This window comes from Entelurus aequoreus, linkage group LG10, assembly GCF_033978785.1.
Source record: "Entelurus aequoreus isolate RoL-2023_Sb linkage group LG10, RoL_Eaeq_v1.1, whole genome shotgun sequence".
Classification (NCBI taxonomy): Eukaryota; Metazoa; Chordata; class Actinopteri; order Syngnathiformes; family Syngnathidae; genus Entelurus; species Entelurus aequoreus.
Window position 1 is genome coordinate 55,896,002 of NC_084740.1, and position 15,652 is coordinate 55,911,653.

At 36.2% G+C, this 15,652-nt stretch overlaps 1 protein-coding gene across 1 annotated transcript in view; it reads left to right on the top strand.

Moving 5' to 3' along the window:
* pparab (peroxisome proliferator-activated receptor alpha b) overlaps nt 1–8,188 on the top strand; it is a 111,641-nt gene extending 103,453 nt beyond the window's left edge. The window contains exons 6-7 of the mRNA XM_062061239.1: nt 7,273–7,726; nt 7,810–8,188. Coding sequence (XP_061917223.1) covers nt 7,273–7,726; nt 7,810–8,054 — 699 coding nt within the window. The 3' untranslated portion in view covers nt 8,055–8,188. The remainder of the gene's footprint in view (nt 1–7,272; nt 7,727–7,809) is intronic.
* The last annotated feature ends 7,464 nt before the right edge of the window (nt 8,189–15,652 follow it).

The window sequence follows — 15,652 nt, forward strand, 5'->3', positions numbered from 1 at the left end:
GAGTTCAAAGAAGAGGTGCCTGGAACTTGGGCAGATCCTGCTTTCTCTCCGCTTTGTAGTTCTCGGGTCAAAACAAAATATTTCTGTGGATTACAATAGAAGAAAGAAACAGAACACCTTCGTGTTGCTTCCCATCCTACACAGTGGAGTTTTACAAGCCCTCTTCTTGGTAGGTTCAAAGACAGCTTTTGTCTTTTTGCCGGGAACTCATGGCAACACAAAGTTTTGTGATAACTTAGATACAATTATTCTGACAAAAACACCAGATATGTCTTACCTTATACACACACCAAATGTTCTATATTTTCAATGGAACATATAAAATGTTGGTGTTGTTTACTTGAGTCATATTGCAGTCTACATGAGATAGGCTCCAGAACCCCCGCGACCCCGAACGGGACAAGCGGTAGAAAAATGGATGGATGTATCTCTTATGTGTGACTGCCATCATATTGCAGTCTACATGTATCTCTCATGTGTGACTGCCATCTACTGTTCACACTTATCATTACACCATGTACCAAATAAAATAGTTTCGAGTTACATTTACATTTATCTCTAAGATTATTTTTGTCCTCTTTTTTTGAGAATAATTGTTGTACATTCTTGGCTAGCAGGTTATATTTTGCTTTGTGTATCATTTTAGCTGTTTGCAAAGTCACTATGTGGTGGAATTTCAGTATTTTTGATTCAATAAATAAAGTGTTTGTATGTTCTCTATATCCAACATGATGTATTATTATAACTCATCTTTTTTGTAATGAATGAGGTGTACTTTTGTAGTTATTCCCCATATTTCTACACAATAACTCAGATATGTAACACTAGCGAATTGAACATTTTATATTGAATTTAAAATGATAATATTAACAATTTTAATTGTTTATCGTCACATCGCCGGTCTGTAGTTACTCAGATTGAGTGTTAGGGAGGCTACGCTGCAAAAAGTCAGTGTTCAAAAACAAGAAAAAATTAAAGCTGCAAGCAGCGTTGGTCGGGTCCGCATTTTGGCAGGTGCTAGTCCTAGGTGTCCCAATACTTTTGTCCAGTGGTAGTCCTGAGTGAGACCTACATAGAGGTTTTTGTTTCGTGTCTCTACGATATTCGTACTGGGAGTTAGATACTTTTGTGTAGTGTACCTACCTTCTCTGCGTTCTGTGCTCACGCTGGTGCTTTCTGCTTTTAAGCAGCCATCTTAAAACAACAGCAGCGGAGCAACTTTAGTGCTGCGGGTCTTTGAAGGCACGTAAAATAAAAACGGTAGCACTAAATAAAACGCCGTCGGCAACTTTTAATCAGAAGGGTTCAATCTCTCTCCTGTAGCAGTTTGAAGCCGAAACGACAAACGCGCTCGGGGGAGATAATGTTTGATGTTTGGTGACCGGTTTTAACAGAAATTTTGTTTTGAAGGAGGGATAGCAAACTTCCTGTTGATTTTTGCTGAAGGATGTTAATATAAGAAATGTAGGTCTAGGTGAGACCTACATAGAGGTATTTGTTTCATGTCTCTAAGACGTTCCTACCGGAAGTTACAAGCAGTTTTGTCTGAGTTTTCCTCTAAAAAACAGTTTTGTCTCTGTTTTATTGAAAAATTACGCTAGAGCGCAATTTTGAGTTTTGGGGTTCGGTTTTTTTTTTAGATCGCAATTTCCAGCAGTCCCGAAGTGTGTGAGAATTTTGGTGAGTTTTGAAGTATTTTAAAGGGGGGCAAATTACAGCTCAAAGAGGCAAAAATTAGTGTTTTTAGTACATTTTTGTCTTAAATGGGAAATTGCCAACTTCCTGTTGATTTTTGCCCGAGGATGTGTCATTATGAGTTGTAGGTCTAAGTGAGACCTACATACAGGTTTTTGTTTCATGTCTCTACGACTTTCCTAGTGGGAGTTACAGGCAGTTTCATGTCTCTAAGACGTTCCTACCGGAAGTTACAAGCAGTTTTGTCTGAGTTTTCCTCTAAAAAGCAGTTTTGTCTCTGTTTTATTGAAAAATTGCGCTAGAGCGCAATTTTGAGTTTTGGGGTTCGGTTTTTTTTTAGATCGCAATTTCCAGCAGTCCCGAAGTGTGTGAGAATTTTGGTGAGTTTTGAAGTATTTTAAGGGGGTCAAATTACAGCTCAAAGAGGCAAAAATTAGTGTTTTTAGTACATTTTTGTCTTAAATGGGAAATTGCCAACTTCCTGTTGATTTTTGCCCGAGGATGTGTCATTATGAGTTGTAGGTCTAAGTGAAACCTACATACAGGTTTTTGTTTCATGTCTCTACGACCTTCCTAGTGGGAGTTACAGGCAGTTTCATGTCTCTAAGACGTTCCTACCGGAAGTTACAAGCAGTTTTGTCTGAGTTTTCCTCTAAAAAGCAGTTTTGTCTCTGTTTTATTGAAAAATTGCACTAGAGCGCAATTTTGAGTTTTGGGGTTCCGTTTTTTTTATATCGCAATTTCCAGCAGTCCCGAAGTGTGTGAGAATTTTGGTGAGTTTTGAAGTATTTTAAGGGGGTCAAATTACAGCTCAAAGAGGCAAAAATGAGTGTTTTTAGTACATTTTTGTCTTAAATGGGAAATTGCCAACTTCCTGTTGATTTTTGCCCGAGGATGTGTCATTATGAGTTGTAGGTCTAAGTGAGACCTACATACAGGTTTTTGTTTCATGTCTCTACGACCTTCCTAGTGGGAGTTACAGGCAGTTTGTTTTTGTTTTTTCCTAGGTGGCGCTAGAGCACAATTTTGATTTTTGGGGTTTGATTTTTTTATTTTATGGCAATTTTTGCAGGTCCTGATGTGTGTGTCAAATTTGGTGAGTTTTGAAGCATGTTAAGTGGGTCAAATTAGAGTTTTTTTGTGGCGGCGGAATAATAATAATAAAGAATAATAATAAAACCTTACAAATTCAATAGGGTCCTTTCGTCCCATTGCAAAAGGACTCCCTTTGGGATTCCTTTGACAATGGTCCTGTGCGGACCCTAAAAATACAAAAAATGTTGGGGTATTTTACTTGAACTAAGCAAAATGATCTGCCAATAGAACAAGAAAATTTGGCTTGTCAAGACTTTCCAAAACAAGTAAAATTAGCTAACCTCAATGAACCCCAAAAGTAGCTTAAAATAAGTATATTCTCACTAATAACAAGTGCCCTTTTCTTGGTAGAAAAAACAAATATGAGACCTTTTTTCTCAATATGTTGAAAAATATTCTTAAATGAAGTAAATCAGGGACGTCCAAAGTACGGCCCGGGGGCCATATGCGGCCCGCAGGTCATTTGTTAACGGCCCATTTTAAAATACGATTAAAAAAATTAAAAACATAAAAAGTGGTATGAAAGAGCAAACAGGTGAAATGTAACAAGAAAATGTTGCAATGTTTACTCTAATCACACAATGCTGCCATGCAGGCTGTTTCTTTCTTTAAAAAATAATATTGAATCAAAATCAATGTTATTATGAATTATTGACCTATTCAAGGCTCCAATTACGTCACATTAAATATTCCACTTTGAGATATTTTGTTGGGAAAATGTTGCATATTTTGTGTTTGCCATATAAAAAATTTAGCTTTTTTTTTTTTTTTTTAAAAGAAGGGCCTAAAACGAACAAAAAACATAAACAACAATACAACGTATAATTGACGAAAGGATCTGAAGTTGATCTCGAGATTATTGTGTTAAAAGTAAACAGTAAAAAAAATGTATAATTTATTTTTTAACACTTTAATGAGTAGGACCCTTTTGGTTCCCCAATCATTTTTGTGTGATTTGTTTTTAAGTGTCATTGCTCAAAAAATAATAATGGATTAAAATCAATGGTGTTATGAGTTATTGACCTTTTTAAGACTCAAATTATTATATAATCTGAAATACTCCTCTTAAAAATGTTATTGGGTGAAAATATTGCATATTTTGTGTTTTTTTTACATAAAAAAACAGGGTTTTCTTTGACAAAAAGAGCATACGACTTAAATCTTTAAAAACGTTATATTGACAGATAGACCTAATGTTGATCTAGAGATAATAATACTGAATATTGACACATTTTAAATATTTTTTGCACCAAAATCCTTTGGGGTCCCCGGGATCAAGCCTGAGTGGAGGCCTTAATGTATATTTTGTATACATATATTGTATTGGTTTTTAAAATAAAAAAAATATCAAAATGGCCCCCGCTTGCTTTGATTTTTCAGTGTGCGGCCCTCAGTGGAAAAAGTTTGGGCACCCCTGAAGTAAATGCTAGTGCCATTATCTTGACATATTGATATTACATTTCTTGAAACCAGCAAACTTATACTATAAACTAATTTATTGTTCTTAATGGAAAGACAACAAGGCAAGCGCTTGTTACTCTCGGGGTCTCCTAGCCGCTCAGGCAAATCATATTGTCTAAAAATGCATTTTTCCATCCATAACATGACATCATCGTGCCAAGTGCGTGCTCTTTCAGTCAATTAGTGTGCAAGGAATATATATATATATATATATATATATATATATATATATATATATATATATATATATATATATATATATATATATATATATATATATATATATATATATATATATATATATATATATATATATATATATATATATATATATATATATATATATATATATATATATATATATATATATATGCACTGCAAAAAGTGAAATCTAAGTAAGATGAAATATCTCAAATAAGGGTGATATTTGCTTATTTTCTGTCTGATAAGATCATTCTTCTCACTAAGCAGATTTGATGTTAGAGTGTTTTACTTGTTTTAAGTGTTTTGCTCCTAAATGATGTCAGTAAGATATTACAGCTTGTTGCTGAGATTTGATGACCTATATTGAGTAAAACATGCTTGAAACTAGAATATCAAGTGTTGCAAAGCTGCGTCATCAACACTCACAAGTAGAAAACTACTTTTTTAAAGTCATCATTTCTTATTTCAAGCATGAAAAAAAAAAAATCATGACTTTGACACAATTGTGTCTCATAATTAAAACAGATGACAGCCAAATGGACTTTGCTGTTTTATTTTCAATGAAACAATAGAAAACACGTACTCATATAGTAGTACAGTTGGCACAGTACAGTAATAGTTCATGCACAAAAAGATAAATTCCTCTAAATTACAATTAAAACATTTTTGTCCGGGGGCCGGGCTGTATATATGCACACTAATTGACTGAAAGAGCACGCACTTGGCGCGATGATGTCATGTTATCCATGGAAAAATGCATTTTTAGACAATATGATTTGCCTGAGCGGCTAGGAGACCCCGAGAGTAACAAGCGCTTGCCTTGTTGCCTTTCCATTAAGAACAATAAATTAGTTTTTAGTATAAGATTGCTGGTTTCAAGAAATGTAATGCCGAGTGCATATCATTATGTCAAGATAATGGCAGTAGCGTTTACTTCATTTAAGAATATTTTCCAACATATTGAGCAAAAAGGTCTCATATTTGTTTTTTCTACCAAGAAAAGTGCACTTGTTTTTAGTGAGAATATACTTATTTTAAGGTATTTTTGGGTTCATTGAGGTTAGCTCATTTTACTTGTTTTGGAAAGTCTTGACAAGCCAAATGTTCTTGTTCTATTGGCAGATAATTTTGCTTAGTTTAAATAAAATACCCCTCATTTTTGTATTTTTCTTTCTTGTTTTTGAACATTGACTTTTTGCAGTGTGTATATATATATATATATATATATATATATATATATATATATATGTATATGTATATATATATATATATGTATATATATATATATATATATATATATATATATATATATATATATATATATATATATATATATATATGTATATGTATATATATATGTATATATATATATATATATGTATATATATATATGTATATGTATATATATATATATATATGTATATGTATATGTATATATATATATATATGTATATATATATATATATGTATATGTATATATATATATATATATATATATATATATATATATATATATATATTAGGGCTGCAACAACCAATCGATTAAATCGATTATAAAAATAGTTGCCGATTAATTTAGTCATCGATTCGTTGGATCTATGCTATGCGCATGCGCAGAGGCTTTTTTTTTATTTATTTATTTTTTTTATAAATAAACCTTTATTTATAAACTGCAACATGTACAAACAGCTGAGAAACAATAATCAAAATAAGTATGGTGCCAGTATGCTGTTTTTTTTTCCAATAAAATACTGGAAAGGATAGAAAAGTAGTTTGTCTCTTAACCGATTAATCGAAGCAATAATCGACAGATTAATCGATTATCAAATTAATCGTTAGTTGCAGCCCTAATATATATATATATATATATATATATATATATATATATATATATATATATATATATATATATATATATATATATATATATATATATATATATATATATATATATATATATATGTATGTGATGACACCAAAAAGTATTCCCCGGCGGGGCCACCGCTGCTGCCCACTGCTCCCCGGCATTCCTGGAGACAAGGACTACTGCATCACAAGTGATGTCCTCTTCTTTTTTTTTTTCTTTTTATATATATATATATATATATATATATATATATATATATATATATATATATATATATATATATATATATATATATATATATATATATATATATATATATATACACAGCCCGGCCCTCGGCCAAATTGTTTTTAATTGTAATTTTGAAGAGTTTATCTGAATGTGCATGAACTATTTCTGTTCAAAATTGTTAGAAATGTTAAATGTTTAAATATTAACTGTCAGTTTACTGTACTGTGCCAACTGTACTACTATATGAGTACGTGTTTTCTATTGTTTCATTGAAAATAAAACAGCAAAGTCCATTTGGCTGTCATCTGTTTTAATTATGAGACACAATTGTGTCAAAGTCATGATTTTTTTTTTTTGACATGCTTGAAATAAGAAATGATGACTTTAAAAAAGTATTTTTATACTTGTGAGTGTTGATGACACAGCTTTGCAACACTTGATATTCTAGTTTCAAGCATGTTTTACTCAATATAGGTCATCAAATCTCAGCAACAAGCTGTAATATCTTACTGACATCATTTAGGACCAAAACACTTAAAACAAGTAAAACACTCTAACATCAAATCTGCTTAGTGACAAGAATTATCTTATCAGACAGAAAATAAGCAAATATCAGCCTTGTTTGACATATTTCCTCTTACTTAGATGTCAGTGTAGGAGTGGTGAAGTATTGATTGAAGATGTCCGGTGGTCTAAAGCATGTGTGTGCTGTCTGCCAGCCATTGGTCATCCACGACATGGAGACCTTGCAGCTGGCGGAGAAGACGCTGGTGGCCAAGATGGTGGACTCGGCGGGCGTGCTGAAGGACCGGGAGGCGGAGGTGCGCATCTTCCACTGCTGCCAGTGCACCTCGGTGGAGACGGTCACCGAGCTCACCGAGTTCGCCAAGTCCGTGCCGGGCTTCTCCGGCCTGGACCTCAACGACCAGGTGACTCTCTTGAAATACGGCGTCTACGAGGCGCTCTTCGCCATGCTGGCCTCCTGCATGAACAAGGACGGCCTCCTGGTGGCGTACGGCTCGGGCTTCATCACGCGGGAGTTCCTCAAGAGCCTGCGCCGGCCCTTCAGCGACATGATGGAGCCCAAGTTCCAGTTCGCCACCAAGTTCAACGCGCTGGAGCTGGACGACAGCGACCTGGCGCTGTTTGTGGCCGCCATCATCTGCTGCGGAGGTGCGCCCGCCCTCGCCCTCGCCCTCGCCCCCGCCCGGACGGCGCCGTTGTCTCACATCTGCTTGTGTTTTCCTCCCGCCTAGACCGCCCGGGGCTGGTGAACGTGACGCACATCGAGCGCATGCAGGAGAGCATCGTGCAGGTGCTGCGGCTCCACCTGCTGGCCAACCACCCCGACCACGCCTTCCTCTTCCCCAAGCTGCTGCAGAAGCTGGCGGACCTGCGGCAGCTGGTCACCGAGCACGCTCAGTTGGTGCAGGAGATGAAGAAGACGGAGGACATGTCGCTGCACCCGCTGCTGCAGGAGATTTACAGGGACATGTACTGAGTCTTCCACAAGCTGAGGGATGGACCGTCAACCATCTTCAGCCTTGTTTCCACCAAGCAGCGCACTTATTTGGGCTTCCGGCACCAAGTATGTGCAGCTGTAGCACCTCCTCGCTTCTCTTCCACAAGTCGTGTTTGGAGCTGAACAGTACTGTTCTTTTTTTTGTGACGCTACTATAATTTAATGTAGATTTTTGTTTAGATTTTCTATACCGCCCCTATATTACGCCACTAATTTGCTACGGAGTGTTTGGTGGGCATCAACATCTGCAGAAGTTTCAAAATAACTGACCCGTATGGTTTTTTTGGGGTACCAACTACAGTGGTACGGGTACCAACTACAGTGGTACGGGTACCAAGGCGGCATTTGATTGGTTGATAGAGGACCTCACTTGAAGTAGCAGTAGAGTGGAAAAACAAGTTGCCTCTATATTGGAGCTGTTATCATAAACATCTGATGCATGACACTAAGACTTACCGTATTTTCCGGAGTATAAGTCGCACCGGAGTATAAGTCGCTCCGGCCGAAATTGCACAATAAAGAAGGAAACAAACATATATAAGTCGCACTGGAGTATAAGTCGCATTTTTGGGGGAAATGTATTTGATAAAACTAGGGCTGCAACTAACGATTAATTTGATAATCGATTAATCTGTCGATTATTACTTCGATTAATTGATTAATAATCGGATAAAAGGGACAAACTACATTTCTATCCTTTCCAGTATTTTATTGAAAAAAACCAGCATACTGGCACCATACTTATTTTGATGATTGTTTCTCAGCTGTTTGTACATGTTGCAGTTTATAAATAAAGGTTTATTTTTAAAAAAAATTGCCTCTGCGCATGCGCATAGCATAGATCCAACGAATCGATGACTAAATTAATCGCCAACTATTTTTATAATCGATTTTAATCGATTAGTTGTTGCAGCCCTGGATAAAAGCCAACAGCAAGAATAGACATTTGAAAGGCAATTTAAAATGTCTAAAGAATAGTGAACAACAGGCTGAATAAGTGTACGTTATATGAGGCATAAATAACCAACTGAGAAGGTGCCTGGTATGTTAACGTAACATATTATGGTAAGAGTCATTCAAATAACTATAACATATAGAACATGCTATACGTTTACCAAACAATCTGTCACTCCTAATCGCTAAATCCCATGAAATCTTATACGTCTAGTCTCTTACGGGAATGACATAAATAATATTGTTTGATATTTTACATTAATGTGTTAATCATTTCACACATAAGTCGCTCCTGAGTATAAGTCGCACCAAGCTATGAAAAAAACTGCGACTTATGGTCCGAAACATACAGTACTGTTCTTTTTTTTGTGACGCAACTATCATTTCATTTAGTTTTTTTATTTAGATTTTCTATACCGCCCCTATATTACGCCACTAATTTGCTACGGAGTGTTTGGTGGGCATCAACATCTGCAGAAGTTTCAAAATAACTGACCCATATGTTTTTTTTTGGGGTACCAACTACAGTGGTATGGGTACCAACTACAGTGGTACGGGTACCAAGGCGGCATTTGATTGGTTGATAGAGAACCTCACTTAAAGTAGCAGTAGAGTGGAAAAACAAGTTGCCTCTATATTGGAGCTGTTATCATAAACATCTGATGCATGACACTAAGACTTACCGTATTTTTCGTAGTATAAGTCGCACCGGCCGAAATTGCACAATAAAGAAGGAAACAAACATATATAAGTCGCACTGGAGTATAAGTCGCATTTTTGGGGGAAATTCATTTGATAAAACTAGGGCTGCAACTAACGATTAATTTGATAATCGATTAATCTGTCGATTATAACTTTGATTAATCGATTAATAATCTAATAAAAGGGACCAACTACATTTCTATCCTTTCCAGTATTTTATTGAAAAAAAACACCATACTGGCACCATACTTATTTTGATGATTGTTTCTCAGCTGTTTGTACATGTTGCAGTTTATAAATAAAGGTTTATTTTTAAAAAATTGCCTCTGCGCATGCGCATAGCATAGATCCAACGAATCGATGACTAAATTAATCGCCAACTATTTTTATAATCGATTAGTTGTTGCAGCCCTGGATAAAAGCCAACAGCAAGAATAGACATTTGAAAGGCAATTTAAAATGTCTAAAGAATAGTGAACAACAGGCTGAATAAGTGTACGTTATATGAGGCATAAATAACCAACTGAGAAGGTGCCTGGTATGTTAACGTAACATATTATGGTAAGAGTCATTCAAATAACTATAACATATAGAACATGCTATACGTTTACCAAACAATCTGTCACTCCTAATCGCTAAATCCCATGAAATCGTATACGTCTAGTCTCTTACGGGAATGAGATCAATAATATTATAATGTGTTAATCATTTCACACATAAGTCGCTCCTGAGTATAAGTCGCACCAAACTATGAAAAAAACTGCGACTTATAGTCCGAAAAATACAGTACTGTTCTTTTTTTTGTGACGCAACTATAATTTCATTTAGTTTTTTTATTTAGATTTTCTATACCGCCCCTATATTACGTCACTAATTTGCTACGGAGTGTTTGGTGGGCATCAACATCTGCAGAAGTTTCAAAATAACTGACCCATATGTTTTTTTTGGGGGTACCAACTACAGTGGTACGGGTGCCAACTACAGTGGTACGGGTACCAAGGCGGCATTTGATTGGTTGATAGAGGACCTCACTTAAAGTAGCAGTAGAGTGGAAAAACAAGTTGCCTCTATATTGGAGCTGTTATCATAAACATCTGATGCATGACACTAAGACTTACCGTATTTTCCGGAGTATAAGTCGCTCCGGAGTATAAGTCGCACCGGCCGAAATTGCACAATAAAGAAGGAAACAAACATATATAAGTCGCACTGGAGTATAAGTCGCATTTTTGGGGGAAATTCATTTGATAAAACTAGGGCTGCAACTAACGATTAATTTGATAATCGATTAATCTGTCGATTATTACTTCGATTAATCGATTAATAATCGGCTAAAAGGGACAAACTACATTTCTATCCTTTCCAGTATTTTATTGAAAAAAAACACCATACTGGCACCATACTTATTTTGATGATTGTTTCTCAGCTGTTTGTACATGTTGCAGTTTATAAATAAAGGTTTATTTAAAAAAAATTGCCTCTGCGCATGCGCATAGCATAGATCCAACGAACCGATGACTAAATTAATCGCCAACTATTTTTATAATCGATTAGTTGTTGCAGCCCTGGATAAAAGCCAACAGCAAGACTAGACATTTGAAAGGCAATTTAAAATGTCTAAAGAATAGTGAACAACAGGCTGAATAAGTGTACGTTATATGAGGCATAAATAACCAACTGAGAAGGTGCCTGGTATGTTAACGTAACATATTATGGTAAGAGTCATTCAAATAACTATAACATATAGAACATGCTATACGTTTACCAAACAATCTGTCACTCCTAATCGCTAAATCCCATGAAATCTTATACGTCTAGTCTCTTACGGGAATGACATAAATAATATTGTTTGATATTTTACATTAATGTGTTAATCATTTCACACATAAGTCGCTCCTGAGTATAAGTCGCACCAAGCTATGAAAAAAACTGCGACTTATAGTCCGAAACCTACAGTACTGTTCTTTTTTTTGTGACGCAACTATAATTTCATTTAGTTTTTTTATTTAGATTTTCTATACCGCCCCTATATTACGCCACTAATTTGCTACGGAGTGTTTGGTGGGCATCAACATCTGCAGAAGTTTCAAAATAACTGACCCATATGTTTTTTTTTGGGGTACCAACTACAGTGGTACGGGTGCCAACTACAGTGGTACGGGTACCAACTACAGTGGTACGGGTACCAAGGCGGCATTTGATTGGTTGATAGAGGACCTCACTTAAAGTAGCAGTAGAGTGGAAAAACAAGTTGCCTCTATATTGGAGCTGTTATCATAAACATCTGATGCATGACACTAAGACTTACCGTATTTTCCGGAGTATAAGTCGCTCCGGAGTATAAGTCGCGCCGGCCGAAATTGCACAATAAAGAAGGAAACAAACATATATAAGTCGCACTGGAGTATAAGTCGCATTTTTGGGGGAAATTAATTTGATAAAACTAGGGCTGCAACTAACGATTAATTTGATAATCGATTAATCTGTCGATTATTACTTCGATTAATGATCGGATAAAGGGGACACACTACATTTCTATCCTTTCCAGTATTTTATTGAAAAAAACCAGCATACTGGCACCATACTTATTTTGATGATTGTTTCTCAGCTGTTTGTACTTGTTACAGTTTATAAATAAAGGTTTATTTAAAAAAATTGCCTCTATGCATGCGCATAGCATAGATCCAACGAATCGATGACTAAATTAATCGCCAACTATTTTTATAATCGATTAGTTGTTGCAGCCCTGGATAAAAGCCAACAGCAAGAATAGACATTTGAAAGGCAATTTAAAATGTCTAAAGAATAGTGAACAACAGGCTGAATAAGTGTACGTTATATGAGGCATAAATAACCAACTGAGAAGGTGCCTGGTATGTTAACGTAACATATTATGGTAAGAGTCATTCAAATAACTATAACATATAGAACATGCTATACGTTTACCAAACAATCTGTCACTCCTAATCGCTAAATCCCATGAAATCTTATACGTCTAGTCTCTTACGGGAATGAGATAAATAATATTATTTGATATTTTACATTAATGTGTTAATAATTTCACACATAAGTCGCTCCTGAGTATAAGTCGCACCAAACTTTGAAAAAAACTGCGACTTATAGTCCGAAAAATACGCTACTGTTCTTTTTTTGTGACGCAACTGTAATTTAATGTATTTTTTTATTTCGATTTTCCATACCGCCCCTATATTACGCCACTAATTTGCTACGGAGTGTTTGGTGGGCATCAACATCTGCAGAAGTTTCAAAATAACTGACCCATATGTTTTTTTTGGGGTACCAACTACAGTGGTACGGGTACCAAGGCGGCATTTGATTGGTTGATAGAGAACCTCACTTAAAGTAGCAGTAGAGTGGAAAAACAAGTTGCCTCTATATTGGAGCTGTTATCATAAACATCTGATGCATGACACTAAGACTTAAATAGATATGATCAAAATAGTATTAATTTCAAAGAGATTCCTGAGCTCGCCAGTCATGTGATCACGTGATGTAGAGCTAGGAACAACATTGCCAATCATGCAGACTTTGTGGGAGCCAATAAGGATTACTTTGACGGTCTGGAACCTTATATTGTTCATCCTGAATACAAGGAGGGTGAGCTACAAGTTTTGGAAGCTCTGCTAAACAGGTCCAGCTTTATTGAAACACTAAACATCATGTAGCAGTATTGCTAAGTGCTGAACAGGAAATACAAACATAGTAAAACAATCTCTTACTGTACGATGTCTGCTCTTAAACGTCATGTAGCAGTATTGCTAAGTGCTGAACAGGAAATACAAACATAGTAAGACAATCTCTTACTGTACGATGTCTGCTCTAAAACGTCATGTAGCAGTATTGCTAAGTGCTGAACAGGAAATACAAACATAGTAAGACGATCTCTTACTGTACGATGTCTGCTCTCAAACGTCATGTAGCAGTATTGTTAAGTGCTGAACAGGAAATACAAACATAGTAAAACAATCTCTTACTGTACGATGTCTGCTCTTAAACGTCATGTAGCAGTATTGCTAAGTGCTGAACAAGAAATACAAACATAGTAAAACAATCTCTTACTGTACGATGTCTGCTCTCAAACATCATGTAGAAGTATTGCTAAGTGCTGAACAGGAAATACAAACTTAGTAAGACAATCTCTTACTGTACGATGTCTGCTCTAAAACGTCATGTAGCAGTATTGCTAAGTGCTGAACAGGAAATACAAACATAGTAAGACAATCTCTTACTGTACGATGTCTGCTCTTACTCGGATGACGACTGATATCTTCCCGTTTAGATGAGCAATTATTTTAATCCAGACGAAGGGTTAAAAAAGTCTGAGAGGCGTGATTCGTTATCTGGAATAACTTTGAGGAGCGTAGACGCGATGCCGTGGTAGCAGAAGCCGCACACCAGCTCAATATGCTGCCAAGCCAGCGTTGCGTAAGCTTCTTCTTCTTTACAGTGCCACGGCAATTTGCATTCTTACATGTTGCATTAGTGCCATCTTCAGTTTCATTTTATAATTACATTAAAGTCTCTCCTTAAGGTCCAGTGTAACATAAACTACAGTTAGCGCTCGGTTATATCAATGCTAAAAATGGTTTGTCCATGTTAGCGCTTATGATCACAATATTAATAATATTTGGTTATTTAAAGAGTTTTGTGGGCAAAATAGAGAGCCCCCATGGACTCCATTGTCAGCTGACTTTTTATGTATTCATTTATTAACGACTTAGAGTGCATAAAAAAATGTGTTGCATAAGTATTGTGAATGATAAACAGCTCATCTCGCAGAATTGTTACTACAAAATGGCTGACTGAATTGGTGGCATTTTGCGTAATTTCACATACTTTTGGGGTTGTAAGTACAATTGGACATTTTTAATGGATGGAAGGAAACACAATTAAGCATAACTTGTTTTACCACCCTACTGCTACTTTATGCTTAAAGACAGCAAAGGATTGAAGGGGAAAAAACAACAAAAGGAAATGTTTTGAGATCCGTACCAAGTGGGGACCACACCCATTTGCTGCCCCCACATCATGCTACGCCCTTGGGAGGGTTCTGAAAGCCACACCATAACCGCTCAGTCCCCTAAATTAGGGGCCCTAACCTTTTGAGGGGACGGTCCCAACCACACCAGTAGCTTACTTCCATATAGCCATCTTTAGACGTTTCTTAGTGGGATGACATTTTGTTTTTGTTTTTTCGTACCAAACAGGGACCGCCCCCTTGTCACCTTACTGCTGTGATTGGTCATCTTTGAAGGTTGTTCTTTTTCTTTTTCAATCTGTCAAATCTTGTGCAGGGTTCTTTAATTTATTAACTCCACAAAAGCACTGCAGAATAGGCAGCCGGTTGATTGGCTAAAAGATGATGTCACTTCCTCGTTAAAAATGCTGCTGGGAAAAAAACTAATTGGATATTAAATCATAACCCAGTTCAAAAAATATATATTTTTAAACCCATGCTGCCCGTACTCTTGTAAAAACATCATTTTATCTGGCAAATCTTGCCAAGGGTTCCTTAACTTGACACCTTGAACATGTACATCTTCAGGGTAGCAACCACAGTGGTACTCAAACATGTACATCTTTAGGGTACATCTTCAGGGTAGCAACCACAGTAGTACTAAAACATGTACATCTTCAGGGTAGCAACCACAGTGGTACTCAAACATGTACATCTTCAGGGTACATCTTCAGGTTCGCAACCACAGTAGTACTAAAACATGTACATCTTCAGGGTAGCAACCACAGTAGTACTCAAACATGTACATCTTCAGGGTAGCAACCACAGTGGTACTCAAACATGTACAGCTTTAGGGTACATCTTCAGGGTAGCAACCACAGTGGTACTCAAACATGTACATCTTCAGGGTACATCTTCAGATTAGCAACCACAGTGGTACTCA